Raw genomic sequence first — 17,708 nt, 5'->3', positions numbered from 1 at the left:
CCACAAGGGGCACCAGTAGAACCCAGGGAAACCCCGGTCCCAGCACCACAAGGGGCACCAGTAGTCCCGGTGCCGCAAGGGGCACCAATAATCCTGGCACCACAAGGTGCACCGGCAGGGCCAAATGTAGTGGCAGGGGACACACCACCGGGGGTAGCACCGATGGTGGCAGCGGCAGAAAATGGGGGGCCACTCATGACGAAATATGGCAGGCCAACCATGGGTAAAGATGCGCAGGGCAGGTCAATGAAAGCGATGGCTTGGTACATAAATGACAAAGTAAAGGAAAAAATATGGAGGAAGGAATTGATCGATAAATTTACATTGTTAGATTGTCAAAAGAGGGGGATGAATGTGGCCCTAGAAGACATGAAGGAGGACGAGAAAAGTTTACTTAAAAAGGGGCCAGTAGTAAGGAATTTCGACAACTGGATGTCGGCCTTCACCATAATGTCTACAATTATATTACAAAAATTCCCGGAAGACGGGGTAGCATTAGTTGCGTATCAACAGAGGGTGCTAAAGGTACACGCAGCGTTTGGAGGTGATGCATGGCTGGAGTACGATCACGATTTCAGAAAGGAGATGGACTGCTTTCCGGATATGGGTTGGGATGAAGAAAACTTTAATCTCTACATATTTAATGTGCTAAAGGAGAAATGGGATTCCAAGGAGCGGAGCACAGGGGGACAACAAGGAAGGCAGTATTGGCAGAAGGATTACAAAGCGGATTATAGATACAATAGCAATAAGTACGAATCCAGCTATGACAGAAATAGAGACCAGAGTTTGCGGAGCAGAAATTATGGGTCGCAGAGAGGGTGGCAGAGCAGCCTGCCCCCGACAACACAGGGGGGGCAGTGGGAGCATGGGGACAACGCAAGCAGAACCAGGACAATGTAGGAGTTTTGAAATGGGGGTACCATGTAGCTGGGGATGGAAGTGCAAGTTCAGCCACAAGTGCGAGAGATGTAAGGGTGACCACAGCAGCTCCAAGTGCACAAAGGGCGCAGATCCAAGCGCAGAAGCGATGAGACGCGGAAATAAGAACTGGGACGGGAAGGGGGCCACGCCGGGAAAAATCGAGAGATGGAAAGGTGGCTCCAGAAATACACAGACCAAGAAACGGCCCAGAGCAATGCAACGGTAACATATTCAGACTTCGAGGAGGCAGTAGAACTGGTCAGGAAAGCGGGAAAAGGGGCATGGATGGCATTCCGCCTGTTGCCAGTCAACAGCAGATCACGTAGATGGTTATGTAGGCATTGGGAGGGGGAATACTTCGTCGACAACTGCCTCCCGATGGGGTGCGCCATTTCAGGCCCATATTTTATCGTGGAAATAACAAGCGAGTGGGGTTTTCATCTGGCGGAGGAGAAAACGGTGGGCCCAACGCAGATTATCCAATTCCTAGGAAGAGAAATTGACTCAAACAAAGGAAGGTGTCGGATCCCGGTGACAAGATGACGGATCTGCTAGCGACAGTGAGAGAATTGCAAGCGCTGGCAGGAAAGCGGAACGTCGCAGGAGGAGTCATACCTCAGGGGAGGGTGTTCCAGAGAAGTATTGAGCTGAAAACGAGTGGTGCTACAAAGGGGGCACCACAGAGTCAGGTTAGGGGGAGGAATCAAGAAAGATCTGGAAGTGTGGGCAGAACTTCTGAAATACTTCAATGGGTCGGTGATATGGCAATCACCGGTGAACGAGGAAGTTAAAAGGGTATTGTTCACCTATGCAGCAGGTGGCCTTGGGTTTGGCGCAATACTGGGGAAACAATAGTGTGCAGGCGAGTGGCCAAAAAACAGGAGGCGGGAGGGACAAAAAACATAATGCTGCTGGAGCCCTTCCCGATATGGGTCGCGTTATGCGCATGGGGGGAAGAGCTAGGGAACAGGGAGTTCACAGTATGGTCAGATAACATGGCGGTGGTGCACGTGTTAAATAAAGGAAGTGCGTCATGCACAATAGTTTTGGAATTAATGAGGGCAATCACGCTGGAAAGCATAAGAATGAATAGATGCATAAAGGCGAGGCATATCGCTGGGGAAGCAAATGTGGTGGCTGATGCAATCTCACGCTTGCAGTGGGGAAAAATTCAGGGAGCTAAGACCGGACGCCGGCAAGGATAGAACGCCCACGCCACGGAAGGCATGGGTCCCGTTGGAGGCACTAGAAAAGAAAGCACGGTTGGCCACAAGGTCGACTCAAAAGAAGTGGGAGAAGAGGTGAAAAAAATAAAAAATAAAATTGCAATTGGAAAAAAGGTGAGAATTTCTCAAAGGGGCATTTGCCAAAAGGAAAAAAGAAAAGTGGTAAAAGAGGTGTTGGTGCAAACAGGCGTTAAGAGGTGGAAAAAAAAATTGCAATTGAAAACAATGTGTGAATTTCTCAGAGGGGCATTTGCCAAAGGGAAAAAAGAAAAGTGGTAAAAAGATGTGTTGTAAAAGAGGTGGAAACATTTTTATTGATAAAGGGTGAATGTCTCGAAGGGGCATTTACAAAAGGAGAAAAGGAAAAGCTGGTTGGTGGAAACAAGGTAAAAGAGGTAAAATTGCAACTGAAGAAATGTGTGAAATTCTTGAAGAGGAATTTGCCAAAGGGAAAAAGAAAAGATGGGCGGCGGCGCACCACAAAAGTGTCGGGAATACGGAACCCAACCAACAGCGCTAGAATAAAATGTGCTATGAGAGGATGGGCTAAATTAGAGGGGAAGAAACCAGGTGACAGAAGGCGGGTGAGCTTTGGGAAGTTGATAAGTCTGTTAAAAGTATTACAAGAGGCACGTAGCAGCACGGGCGAAGCCGCGCGGTTCAGGGCAGCACCTTGCGCTGGCATATTACGGGGCTTTCGGGGTAGGGGAGCCGGGGGCCAGTAATACGGTGGCAAGAGACGGCCTGGCAAGGAGGGATGTTAGTATGGGAGACAAGGGGATGTCTATAATACTAGAGAAAGCTAAAACAGACCAAACGGGGGAGAGCAACAGACCAAAATTGCAGGAGAGAGAAGGACCACTGTCCCAGATGCACCACACAAGAATTCCTAGACCCCCGACCAGAGGTCGACGGGCAGCTATTAATGCATAGGGACGGCAGCGATTACATCCTGGCCTCCCGGGGATGCACTGCGGGGACATTCACGACTGGCTGTCGGAACGGATAGTTTTCAGGGACCCTCCCCCCCCCCGAGTACCTGGTTATACACCTCGGAGGGAACGACCTGGTGAGCACAAATAGGGGTAAATTACAGAGGAACATTTGCGAGCCACTGCATAGCATAGCCTGCAGCTGGTGTAAAACAGAGATCGTTATGTCAGAAATAATACCAAGAAGGGTCTGGTATGGGACACAGAAGAGGCACGCAATTTAAATAGCCAGAAAGAAACTAAATAAATCAGTAGAAAAGTACTGCAGGAACACAGGTCTGCACTTCATAAGACATGGCTTACATCGGAGCAACCCGGACATGTTTCACCAAGATGGGGTACACCTATCAAGGAAAGGGATGGGGGGTTTTTCCGACAACATTGTTAGGGCACTCCAAGAACGAGGTTGTAGGTAGGGTGCTTTTGGGGGGACCTGAGCGGGCGTAAAGAACACCCGCTCAGGTGTGGCGGCATGTGCCCAGGAACGAAGGCCCAGGGATAACAAGGACTCAGGAGGAGCCTTGGGCAACTTCGGGACTGGACACAAGGTGCCCAAAAGCATATGGCAGTGTAATTATTTTGTTGTGTTGTATTTTCTGTAGGAAAATAAAATGCCTACGGCCTACAACTTTTCCATACACATAAATTGTCTGTGATTTATTGCTTAGGTAGGGATCTGGTAAGAGAAGCAAAGTGAACCCACACTACTCAGCCTATGACTCAGGCCCCGGGCCGCATGAAATGCGGGACGATAGAGGGTCTGGGAGTTTAGGCGCGGGGTGGGGAAAAAGGCACAAAAGCGTAGGGAAGGGCGTCCGAACGGCGCCACAAGGAACAAAAGCCCAGGAAGGGCAGGAAACAGCACCTGGGAAGGTGCGAAATGTAACAGCAACGGATCAGGGGGGGAACCCGGCCGCCCCCAAGAAGGAACAAAAGGCCGGGAGGGGATAAGTAAGCCTGGAAAAGGAGAGGCGGCACAAACCAGGTAAGAGCTCACCTCTCTCGGGTAGGCTCTTAGTGCCTGGATAAGGGGAAGGAAAAATGTTTGCCACCCAACCCACCCTACAATAATAACGGAAGAAGAAGGGTGCAGGCAGGAGCAGGTACGCCGAGTACTCTCTCGGTACACAGTCCAAGAAAGAAGGAACAAGCGGAAGTAAGAACGCCAAGTACTCTTTCGGTACACGGTCCAAGAAAAGAAGGAGCAGGCAGAAGAAGGAACGCCGAGTTCTCTTTCGGTCCAAGACATGTCGTAGGCGGCATGTGCCCAGGAATGAAGGCCCAGGGATAACAAGGACTCAGGAGGAGCCTTGGGCAACTTCGGGACTGGACACAAGGTGCCCAAAAGCATATGGCAGTGTAATTATTTTGTTGTGTTGTATTTTCTGTAAGAAAATAAAATGACTACTGCCTACAACTTTTCCATACACATAAGTTGACTGTGATTTATTGTTTAGGTAGGGATCTGGTAAGAGAAGCAAAGTGAACCCACACTACTCAGCCTAGGAAAAAACTCAGCTTCAGCCTCGATCCGCCCTTTTGGATCAGCGGTGCGGGTCTGCGCCGTCCTTCTTTGTCATGTGTTGTCTCACTCGGAATCCGGTTTCAAGCGAGAGTCAACCCCTGTGTGCTCTAGACCTTCATGGACCCATATGTCCTTTCTCAGCTGTAAGTTCTCCGATTCTCGCCAGTTTTGGCTCTTTCGTTGGCAGGATCGTACGGAGCTCCGAAAGCTTACAGCCTACCACATGGCCGCCAAGCCACGCCCCCAGATAATAATTATTATTGCAGGTAGAGCAGGCTTCACTTAATTATTCTGCAACTACCTAAGGCAGGTACACGGGCCCTTTACTATTGTATAGATCTTGCTTCTTGAGATGATTCTCTAAGGGCATTAATCATCAGATTAACGTGGCCGACCACAAAATTCTTTGCAGGAGAACTAAAAAGGATTTTTTCTAAGAAGGTCACAGAAGCACGCTTAAGAGAGACTCAGACTCACACTGTGATATGTCTGATAGACATATTGCAATTCACATTCATAATTTTAATTGAAAGAATTAATCTTATCTTAGAAAAGTCAAATGAATATTATTTTATTTGAACCAAGGTTACTTTAAGTATTCATGAAAGGGAAAAAAACAGTCAAAACCGTAACATTTATGTATGTATAATTCAAGTCCTCATTACTCCACTGACCCCCACAGGTCTCAAGCAACCCTAGGTTGCGGATTGAGCAAGACACCCAGCTTGGTCAATACCAGTGTGACGTCAGAAAGCAATCCCCCCTCATTCATTTACACTTGTTTAGCACTTTGGCTAAGCAAGTGTGTGCACTTACAGAGTGCGCCCCATCCCCCCGAACTAGGCCTATCTTCTGTCTCTGGTGGTGCCAATCAGGAGAAGATTGATATCAAAGGCCCCACCCCCTGTCCCCATTCTCCCAATGGAAACAGAATGTTAATGTCCACGTCCAGCAGACCATGTGGCTGATTCGTGGAATTATTTGCGCCGAAAAACGGAAATTTGTGCGCCATTCTGCCCGCAAATCCTCATTTGTTAAACAGGGATTTGCGGGCAGAATGGCGCACAAATCCCGGTTTTCGGCGCAAATAATTTCATGAATCAGCCCCCATATCTTGAGCTCAGAGCTCTATTACTTTGGCTCTCTGGTCAAAGCTTGAAGCCTCAGCAATTAGCCACTGTGGAGAGCTGACACTGTGGGAACCATGACACTGTGGGCCTCATTACGAGTTTGGAGGCAGCCATGCCCTTAATAAGGGCATGGCTGCCTCCAAACTCGGGTCTGGGTCCAGGTTCCCTGAATGGGGAAATACCGGGCCATTCCGACTTTGGAGGGCCTGGTATTTCCTCCTTCGGGGAACCGGGACCCGGACCTTCCCCATTCCCATTCGAGCCCCCATAGGGCTCAATGGGGAGGGAGCTAACAATGGGCCCGTTAATAACGGGCCCGTTGTTAGCTCCCTGTTCCCCTCGCGGGACACGCAATGGACGTCTGGTCTGACCAGACGTCCAGAGCAGGTCTCGCAAGGGAACCTCGTAATAGGGCGGAATGGGATTAATGTCACCTGCACCATTACCGGCGCTGTTAAACCCATTCCGCCCGCCTCGTAATGAGGCCCTCTGTGATCCTAAACTGTGAGTATCATTGATTAGTGGGACACACGTGGCTCTGCTTGCTTCAAACAGTAGAATTAAGCTATCAAATTGCATGTTTGCTATCAATAATGACTAAGTTAAATTATTTATTTTCCACTTCACAGCATTTAGTCTCCCTGCTTATGTGGGGGTCTCCCGTGGATTGCAAAGCCCCTATTTTCGGTGGGGCTGCGCTCAGGGGCACAAACCGTCACTGCATCTAACTAGTGTGATTGTTTTTATTTTAGCTGTGTCCCATGTTGCGGCCTGTGACCAAAATAAATGCCAAGACCATTGATTGTAGTTCAATATCCTTATTTGGGGATTTATTACAAGAAAGGCCAACTTAAAGCTAAGTGGGTTCTTCCACATCAAAGCAGTGGTGAGGATGGTTCTCTCCTTGGTGGAATCAGATCCCTTTCCCCTCAGGGATTCTGCCTTGCACAATGACTCTTCCTCCCTTTGCTGGTTCCTAATTCTTCCTGGCCCCTGACTTGATTGTCCCAGTTTGTACAGTTCAAGAGGGGTTTAGTTACCCCTTGCTGGTGTTGCAGGCTGTTAGGCAGAAACCTGTGCAGTTCCCTTAGGGACCACTGCAAAAAAAAAAAGGAGTAAGCAGTAAACCCAATTGGTAGAAGTCTGCACCACCCAGATTTACCTGGTAGCTGTGGCTGAGCAGTCAGACTTCTCTCAAGAAGAGTTAGGCAGTATGTATAGTATACACAATAGGGCTAAAAATACAGTAGAACAAGCAAACACTGACCAGAGCTTTGGTATAAAAATATATAATTATTTATTTAAAAACACGCTTATGAAAATACACTGGCACTAATATATCAAGCAAGTTCAAACACAGTCATTATAAGTATATACACCTCCCTAGTTAATTATTCGACAAGTATAGGTTAAGACACCACTTATTTAGCAAAACAGAGGTGAGCGCGTAACCGTAGATGGCACTCCAATAATTTGTTTGAAAAGGGAGAGAAAAGGCAGAGTAGGAAAATAACACAGTACCAACACTTTTAAAAAACCACAGCAAGTCAAGAAAGGCAAGGTCTAATGTAGAGCAAAAAGTTCATAGGCCAGGCCCACTCTTGGAGAGAGCAAGGCGGAATGTGCCCAAGATCACACAGTGGAAATGCACTCAAAGTCTTTGCAGAAAAGTCAAAGAGGGCTTTAAAAAGTTCAGAACGGCAAAGTTAGCAGGTCTGAGGTCAACCCAGTTAGAAAGTCAAGGATTTACGGGACACCTTGGACAATCTGTTGCAAGGGAGACCAGGCGGGACACAGTACCTGAAATGGTGAGAAAGCTCCAGCGGTGGCAGTTGTTCCTGGCAGCGGGTGCAAGTCGTGGCTTCGACCAGAGGAAGAGATGATCTCGACGAGGAAGAAAGCTGGAGGTCGTTGCACTGCCAGGGAAGAAACCAGCCGCGGAGTTCCCGATTAAAAGGTACAACCCTTTTATTCGCGGTAGTGGTGAAGCGTGGCTATCTGGCCGCCGGGGTGCGTGGCACGGGCAATTCGACCACGAGACGTCCAGGAAGGCGAAAAAGGCGAACTGGTTGGTCCCACCAGCTCAAAGGGAAGAATAATCTCCTGGAAGAAGATCTCCTCTGTCGTCAGGGAAGTGGTGAGTTCGTACAGCAGGGCTCCACCGGTGGTGTCGTCGTTGTAGATGGCTCAGCTTCTCTTCAGATTCTTTAGTTCCTGTGGCGACTTCTGAAGTTCCAGTCCCCAAAGCCCTGCTTTTATGCAGAAAAACCCCCATTCAACAGCCTAGCTGTCACTCAAACATGCTACGTGGTGAGCCGGGCGGCTCACCACTGGGCCACTCATACAAGAGTGCGACTTGAGTTGCCAAGGCAACTCAGTCCAGAGTGCCTAATCCCCATCCCATACATCCTGTAGACCCCAGACAGAATGGCACCATTTGGAGGGCTTCTGTGGAGAAGCCCGCCAAAAAGTGGAACAAAGGGCTCGACTTGGGTTAGAGTTTCAGAGGCGAACACAAACGTCATTTTAAAACCGAGTCCTGGCAAAAAGACCCAACCGGGGAATAAATATTAAATAAATAACCCGGCGGTATCTTTAACATTGCACCAAAAAGTGGTGCGTTTAAAATCAATGGGAAAATCCCATAAGAAATATTCTGGTGAATATTTCGCGTGGTATCCACTGCCACCAGCCAGAAACTCGACAAGGGGGGACGGGACAGTGCCCCCTTGGAAAACAGACCCAGGGGCAATCGAATTACCCCTACCAGTACTTCCACAATATGATGGTTTGTACTGGTTCTGTTCACAATTTGAGACTAGTAAAGCCAATGGTGACTTTACATGCCCTGGGAGACAGTAGTCAGTCCCAGGGTATGGAGTCTATGATTGGGGGTCACTATGACACCCCTGTGTTACTGCACTGAGGGTGCTGTGTAACACACATACCATAAACACATGAAGCCCTATAGAGTAAAAGACCCCATAGCCCATAAAACACATTCACAGTCAAAGGACATTCTCAAATCATGCCTAAGAGTGGGAGAAAAAGAGTCTCACTCTTAGCAGGAGAAAAAAATAAACCCCAAAAATCCAGCAAAGCTGCTGGGGGACTCACTAGGTTTGGGAAATTAGCCTTAGCAGGGAATTCTCCATAACACAGGTTTTCGGGTGACTGGAAACCTTCTCCTGTGTTTGATCTAGATTCTTACTTTTAGGAATACCATACCCAAAGATCCACCCCAGTGCAAAGCCTTAAAGCAGACAGATTAGTAGATGGAGCCAGCAGGGTGAGCTAAAGAGCAGAGGGTTCTCTGGATTTGGACCGTGACTAGACATACTCCTGATTCTCGGCCCCCTCACTTCTCTGATCTCACACTATTCATGCTCACCCAGTCTCATTCCTCCTCCCACTGTCTGGTCCTGCATAGGGCAGAATGGACCCGCCAGAAGCTTTCTGCTCTCCCTATGTAGGAGATTGCTCTCTGCTTCAACCCCCCTTTCACTATCTGAATGTTGTGCCTTTGTTCTACCATTTCTCCAGCCCCTCCTGATGTTACTCTGCCTTCCTCCTCCCTGGATTCTTACAAACTCCATCCCCTGTCGTTTCACCACCTCCGCCCTGATTCTCACCATCTCCTCTTGGATTGCACAACCTTCTGCTGATGTTATCACCTCCTTCTTCAACTGCCGTCCTTCTGATGTTACCACCTCTTCTGTCAACCTTACTTCACCCCATGCCCCTGTCCTTTCACTTCTGTTATTAACTCTTCCCTCACCTTCTTAACACTCACCACCTCCTCCTGTAACCTCTCCCTCTGATCTTACCACCTCCTCTTTTACTCTCTTGGCCCTCACCTCTGCTGTTTACTCTCCACTGCTGCCACAAACCCACTCTCCTTTGTCTCGACAAACTCTGCTTCTTCCAATGCTCTCCTCCAGTCTTCTCAAAAAAGCCTCCTGCAATTCACACTGGCCATCTTGGACTGTGTGCTTTTATACCGTGCTCCCCCCACCCCCTGGTTGGGACTTTTAGTGACAGTCTGCATCTGTGGGGGTCACTACGAGTTTGGAGGCAACCATGGAGCTGTCAGCAGCATGGCTGCCTCCAAACCCGTGTCCGGGTCCGGGTAGACAGAATGGGAACTTACCGGGTCATTCCGACCTTGGAGGACCCGGTAGGTCCCCATTCTGAATACAATTCCCCTTTGAGCCCCCATAGAGCTCAATGGGAATGGGAAGGAGCTAATAACGGGCCCGCAAATAGCGGGCCCGTTATTAGTTCCATTGTCCCTTAACGGGTCCCGCTAAGGACGGCTGGTCAGACCAGCCGTTCCTGGTGGGACCCGCTAAGGGACCTCAGAATGTGGCGGTAAGGGGTTAACGGCAATGGCATCCTTACCGGTGCCGTTAACCCCCTACCGCCATACTCGTAATGACCCCCAGTGTCTTGTAAGTGGGTAAGGGCTGGGATTGGTTAGTTTTCTACTGCAGCCCGCCATAGTTCTGTCTGTGTTGAGGTTTCCTGTGCTTTCATAATCTACATTTTATGCTAGAAAACTAAATAATCCTTGCAAACAATTTGTTTCTGTTTTCATATTGTGCACACAGTGAAATCGAAAGTTGTATCCCTGGTCTGAGAAGCTGCAGAACTGTTACATTGTATCCCCGGCAGGTCCTGCAAACTGGGAAATAACTTATTTTATGTAGCATGTGAAGCTGAAACTGTATCTAAGCAAATGCTACCCTCTTCGAGTGAAGGCAAATGATCTCCCTTAAAGGGAAAGGCATCTTTTTCTGTGCTGGAGCTTTGGGTCTGCTCGAAGAGAGCAGAGGGAGGTTTGGGTTCCCTGATTTGCAGAGCTGTACATTATTATTGCCCTCCAAGGTCTCACTAGGGCTCAAGACTTTTTTGAGCTAGCCTGCCCTAATTGACTGATATAGTGGGAAGAATCCTGGTCCCCACGACATGCCTGTAATGATGCACTGTAATTGTCCCCTGGTATGTGATGGGGACCAGGCATCATGCCTATAACGCATGAGTATGACACCCAGCCACCTGAGTCACCCCGCTGGTGGTCCACAGAACCAGACAGGGTACCTCATCACATCTGTCACTAATTGGTTGCATGATATCAATGATATTTCACTGTGCATCATGTAGGAAATAGCTAACCTAGTTAGCTTGGTATCCCTTTAAATTTGAAACCATGGGGTAGATATGGGTCTCCTAACCCTAAATGATGCATTGCTAATCTTGGAAGTTTAGCTTAATCAGTGTATTTTCTATAATCGTTAACTTTTTGCATTATCTAATAAGGTCTTCTATTTAAAAAAACAAAGCATTTTAGACTTTTTCTCTCCTATATTAGGTTCCACAGATTTTGGAAATGTTACATTTGAAGTTCCAGGAATTCATCCGTATTTCTATATAGGGACTGATGCACTGAACCATACAGACAAGTACACACAAGCTGCTGGTAAGTGAATAACTAAAGTGAACTACAAACTTGAGTCTGCTGCAATTTAATATGCATCCTTGAATGCTTTGTTTAATGCAAGTGGTATTTGTATGTCCATAAACATTGATGGTTTCGGGCTATGATCTAGGACCCAGTTCATATCATCCTGGTCGGCAGAATAGGGATAAAGAAGTATCTATAACCTCTATGAAATGGAAATTAGTTGTGCTAAGAAGGACTTGGAAATTACTTGCTCTGAAGGGAATGATCCTAGAAAAGTCTGTTTTACAAAGCCTTCTTTCCCGGATGATTGATCGTGGCTCCTGGCATCCTTGTCAGATAATAACGAAATGAGAGTGATTGGTAGATATCGCTCCTAATAGTGAGAGGGAGTCATAGGTTCTAAATAGGAAAATATATATTGCAATTGACAAGTTTGCCATGGTATCATGGAATATTAAAGGCTTAGGTAAGTCAATGAAAGATGGAGCCTTGACCAAGCTTCTTAGCCCGTATCCAATTATATTCCTGCAGGAAACTTGTGCGTCAGACATGTTCTTTTGGGATGGGCATCAGTGCTTTCAACAGCTGTCTACTAATGCTCATGGAGTTAGGCCCTCAGGGGACACCTGACTATACTTGATAATAGTTTGGGTTTTGTCAGAGAGTATGGGCCTCATTCCGAGGTTGGTGCTAGTCATGGCGCTATTAGCGCCATGACTAGCACCATTACCGGTACTGTGTCCGCCCTGGTTCAATGGGGACTTACCGGTCTAGTCCGACCTTTGCGGGACCGTAAAGTCCCCATTGAAAATGTCAATCCCCATTCCCATTTGAGCCCCCATAGGGCTCAATGGGAATGGGGAGGGTGCTAATAACGGTATCTTAAATTACGGTACCGTTATTAGCTCTGAAGTCCCTTTGCGGGTCCCGTCCTTAACACCTGCTAAAACCAGGTGTTAAGGAAGGACCCGCAAAGGGACCTCGGAATAGGGCGCAAAGGGATTACCGGCACCGGTGTCATTACCGGTGCCCGGTATCCCTTTGCGCCCGGGTCGTAATGACCCCCTATGTGTCGCAGGATGATAAAGGAATTTGGCAGTAGAAATTACTTTGTCTAGAGATGTAAAGTTTGGTCATGTTTTACTTCTTAACATCGATTGTCACCCCTCACATTTAGATGTTCACAGCGACAGCGAATAAGATCTTGGAGGCTTTTAAAACTAAAGATCCAGAGTGAGATATTATGGTAGGGGATTGGAATTCAGGCTGTCTTTCCCCAAAAAACTGCCTTCTAATAAACAAGGTTTGGAGTACGTAATACATGAAAAAGCAGCAACAGAATGGTGCTTTATGGTTGGATCTGTGCGAAAACTGGGGTTTAATAATTTTAAAAGGGCAAGTAACAGCTGACATCCCAAGTAAACCCACCTGGCACAAAAAGAGTTTAGTGGCTTGGATAGATTATATCTCCTTATCTCCAAAGCTTTTTCATGTTTGTGATACATTGGAAATAATAAAGCATATGTCTAGTGACCATTGTATGCTGGTCGCAACTCTGCATATGATTCTCTATGCGGCTACTAGACTAGCATGCTGGGATTTAACAACAAATAGGAGGACAAATTGTATTAAATGGAGGCCTGCTCTTTTGGAAAGATGTAATGTTGAGATGGCTCATTTTTGGCACACAACGACATTTTATCTCAAAACAGTCCACCTTCAAAACCAACCTGTTTCCTACCTTCATTAAAGAGAAGACGACAAAGATTTGTGTAGGGGGTGTAAAACCTCTCGTATCTAACTGCAATCATAGGTATAATAGTGAGGTGCAACTGAGAAAGAGGCCAATGAGATCTGAGATAAAGGCTATACGAGCAGTGTCAATATCTTTTAGTGTTAAGGGTGTTTTGATATAAAGCGCAAAGCAAAAGTATAAGCATTGTCTTAAGTCCCACCGATTTATGATAGCGGACATAATGGAGAAGCTATGCTTGATATGATTCTTAAACATGATGCAAGGAAATTCTGGGCTATGGTAAAAAAATGTGCGCTGATTTGATGTAGAGGCTGTAATGCCATTAATAAAATAGCCCCACTAAAATTACAGAAATCGAAACCCTGCGCTCATATTAACAAATGGGACACGCCACACCTAAAGTTACTTAGGAAATAGAAATGCTCAGCGGAAACTACCTGGAAAAACTCCCCCTCTAAACAAAACAAAGATCTCTTCACAGCAGCCTTATTCAACTACAAAATAGCCATTGTCAGGCTGAAAAAGATACCTATAATGACCGAATAGTTAAAGCCAATTCCAGTACAAAGGAATTGTTCAACATCCTCAAAGAATTGGAATCGCCTGCTCCCATACCCGACTCCTGTACCAAGGACACCCTATGGTGCACCAATATACAGAACGTCGTACAAGATAAAATGACTCTCCTACTTAATAAAATATCTACTAAGAAAAATCTTATAGATAATGCTTTACCACAGAACCCGCCACCCATCGCTAACCCTATCCTGCCACAATTCAACTTCAAACCACTATCTATCAAAGAAGTAGAGTTAATCATACTCAAACCCAAACCATCCAACGATATTTGCCCAGCTACGGTTATTAAGGAAGATACCACTGAACTTGCTCCCTTATCACCACATTCATTAATGCATCTTTTGTATCAAATATTATACCTACCAATCTGAAAGATGCATGGGTACTCCCTTTATTGAAAAATCCTACATTAGATCCTAACAACCCGTCGAACTATAGACCCATTACAACGGTCCCCTTCTTGCTGAAAATATTGGACCGTGCAGCATAACTCCAAATACAGCAGTGTTTGGAAACTAATAATTTACTGGGTTTAAGAGAATCAGGCTTTAGACCAAGACACAGGACGGAAACTGCGCTCATAGATTTAAAGACACAAATCCAAGACTTAAAAGATAAAGGAAAGTCTGCCCTTCTCCTACTACTTGATTTATCTGCGCCATTTGATCTGGTGAACCATGAAATCCTATGTAAACATTTGTCAACTACAGCTCATTTCTCTAATCAAGCTAACGCTTTGATTAAATCCTTCCTTAGCAATAGATCCATGAGGGTCTTTGCACCCATTGCATCAGCGTCTCCCACACCAGTCTCCTGCGGAGTCCCACAGGGTTCCTGTGTGTCCTCAACACTCTATAACGTGTTCACCAAGCCCCTATTTGATATACTTGATTATCTGGGTGTCACGTATACTAATTATGCGGACGACACTCAGGTACACATACCCATCACCGGTGACTACGTTGTAGATAGTAAAAAGTTGAATGACAAATACAGCACTATACAAATATGGATGTCCAAGCATGGTTTATGTCTAAACGACGACAAAACCGAACTACTCCTACTTGGCTCTCCAACTAAACTGAATAAGTTAGGACCTTCATTCAAAGCCTTCAATATTGACGGTAACATTATTAAAGTAGCCAACGATGTGAAAAACACTTGGCATTTACCTTGATTCCACATTGTCCCTCACGAGACAAACAAATGCCTTAGTCTCAGCTACATCATACACATGTAAGCTCATTACAGCCTGTCGCCCGTACCTATCCTCAGCCAACTGTATCTCAGTGGCAAGAGCCTTAGTACTATCGAAGCTAGACTGTTGTAATGCGCTCTACCTAGGAACATCCCAATACAACATTAATAAAATGCAAGTCATGCAAAATAATGCAGTCAGATCAGCTTGCAACATCCCTAGGAAACATCATATTACAACAGCAAGACAGAACTTAAAATGGCTGAATATCAAGCAAAGGATAGACTTGAAATCACTCTCAATTACACACAAATGCCTCCACAGCCAGGCACCTTTTTACCGTTGTGACACTATATCACGACACACATCAGTGTGACCTAGCAGATCTGCCCAGTCACATTGCATCACCATACCTCGATTTAACCAACAACGAGCAGGTGGGGTCAGCTTCCCAGTCTTGGCGGTAATAAAATGGAACACACTCCCCATTTCCATAAGGGCAGAACCTTCCTTCATGGTCTTCCGTAATAAGGTCAAAACCTGGCTATTAAACCAGGATCACAACCTTCCCACTCCTAACCCATATCACACATTACCTCGATCACCACTGTATATATGTCTACCAAACTGTATATTCTATGACATTATCTTTATCAACTTATGATCCCTATATTAGTATTTTTTTTATATTTGTGTATTGTTTCCATTGCTATGACTATTAACCTGTAATATCACTATTTATTTTATAAATAGCTGATAAATTGTAAAACTGTATAAAATGCAAGAACAGCGCTCAGTTGCCCCTGGGCTTGACGCGCTATACAACTAAATAAATAATACATAAATAAAACAAATCCCATTGCAGAACCCTTGTGGATGGCCCATTCTACTGAATTATATAAGGATATAACAGCTGAGCAGTTTGAATCAAATTATGTGGGTACTTGGGTATTAAATCTGTCTATGGAGAATATATTGTGTGCTACATCCTCAGGCTCCGATTCACGGGCCCGGGGCCAAATGGGTTATGTAATAAAATGATTAAGATGGCACCCGAGCTTTGGGCTTCTGTCTTATATTTATTATTTACAGATATTTTGGCTACAAAGATAACCCCTGAGTCTTGGAAAACATCTATCATAGTGCCAATTTATAAGAAGAGAGATTGTTTGATTCCTGGTAGCTAACGCCCGATCGCTCTCCTAGATAGAGAGTAAAATCTTCTCGATCATGCTTTTAAAAGAGATCGAGCGATGGATGCAATCTACTTATCGTCTCTTCAAATTTCAGACAGGATTTATGAGAGGGATTGGGACAGAAATAAACATGTTGATAATAAATGCACTTATAGAATGGGTGTGCAGTAAAGGAACACACCCCTTATATGTCACATGTGTTGACCTTATTTTGTTTTTTGATATGGTCGATAGATTTCGACTTTGGGCCAAACTAAGAATCTGGAATTTCCCAGCTGCTCTTATTTCGATTTTGACATTTATAGATGCAGAAACTAGTCTGAGGGTGAGGCTAGATTCGAAGAGAGTGTCTCTAGAACCATTTTGACTGCGAGGGGGTTGAGGGAGGGGTGAATTTTAGCCCCCTGCCGCTTAATTTGTATATATCAGACTTGGGGGATTTTTTAAATCCAATCTCTTTTATAGCTCCAAAGATTGGAAATGATAAATGCCTGTGGCTCTGTTATGCTGATGATGTCCTTCTCATGGAATGTCTATTGAATGGTTTTTGCTCGTATGCTGTGCAGAATAAGCTAAAAGTGAATCCCTCCAAGACTAGCATATTATGCTTTAATGGATCTAGGCAAACCTCTACTAGATTTACTTTGATGTTAAACAAGGATTTGTTGACAGTTGTGCAATCCACAAAATATTTGGGGTTCACTTTGGTGAAGGCTACAAATAGAGCTTTGATAAAGGACAATCTTCTGGACATAGGATTGCAATTTCTTGTTATTACTGGAAAATTCTGTTGAATTACATTCTTGCCTTTGGTTAACTTTTACAACGTAAAAGTCCTTACTGCTCTTCTATATGGTTTGGAGACAAGCTCTCTGTCTGAAATTTTTGATTTTTGTAAATTGGAGGTAAGAGTATGGTGAAGGGCACTGAGTTTGCCAAATTGCGTTCCCATCACTGTTATACGATATGAGTTTGGATTGACTTCCATGAAATGTTTGGTTCTGTGGAAGTCAATCCTATTATTTAGGAAAATACTCATGGGAACAACAAATTCTCTGTATCAGTTGATGGGTAAGGAATTAGAATATTTTCTGAATGGGTGTTTTGTCAAATGTATTGTAGCCCTGATTAAATGGAATGTGAGCATAGAACTTCTTATGACAAACCCTGTTGCTGCTGAAAATAAGATATTGGATGCAGATTGGTGTCACACTTGCAATGGGAACGGCTCCTATGAAATGACTAGAGATCTATGTTTTGAAAATAAGATGAGAGGTACTGTATCATCTTATATGATACAGTGTCCGGATGGCCGCATAATGGAGATTATTTTAAGATTAAACCTCATCCATACAAGGGTGATGTTTTGTATTAAGAATATGTGGCAAAATAGTCAATGTAGATTTTGCAATAATGAAATAGAGTCGGTAAAGCATCTTTTTATCTTTGGTACCTTCCTGCAAGAAAAAGAGTACACTATTTTTCCAAATTTGTACACAGTGTGGCATTTTTAAATGATTCTTCATTTTGGTTTAGAATTCTGGGCGGTTGCGCAATGTATTTAGTGATTGCAGCAATACCATTTTTAACATTTTTGAAACTTGATGAATGGTTTTATTTCTGCTATTGAAAACCTTTATTAATGTATGAGGAAGTTATGGTATTTATTGTGATTGGTTTTGATGCCATTTGTATAAGGTTTTAATAAACTAATACAA

General features: G+C 45.0%; 1 protein-coding gene across 1 annotated transcript in view; it reads left to right on the top strand.

Moving 5' to 3' along the window:
• Positions 1-17,708, top strand: part of PM20D2 (peptidase M20 domain containing 2) — a 421,619-nt gene that overhangs the window by 361,051 nt on the left and 42,860 nt on the right. Inside the window, exon 6 of the mRNA XM_069606510.1 lies at positions 11,169-11,276. Within this exon, the coding sequence (XP_069462611.1) occupies positions 11,169-11,276 (108 nt within the window). The remainder of the gene's footprint in view (positions 1-11,168; positions 11,277-17,708) is intronic.

Source organism: Ambystoma mexicanum, chromosome 4p (genome assembly GCF_040938575.1).
Source record: "Ambystoma mexicanum isolate Mex_15411 chromosome 4p, UKY_AmexF1_1, whole genome shotgun sequence".
Classification (NCBI taxonomy): Eukaryota; Metazoa; Chordata; class Amphibia; order Caudata; family Ambystomatidae; genus Ambystoma; species Ambystoma mexicanum.
Note: the sequence above shows the minus strand (reverse complement) of the source record. Positions and strands in the feature narration are given on the sequence as shown.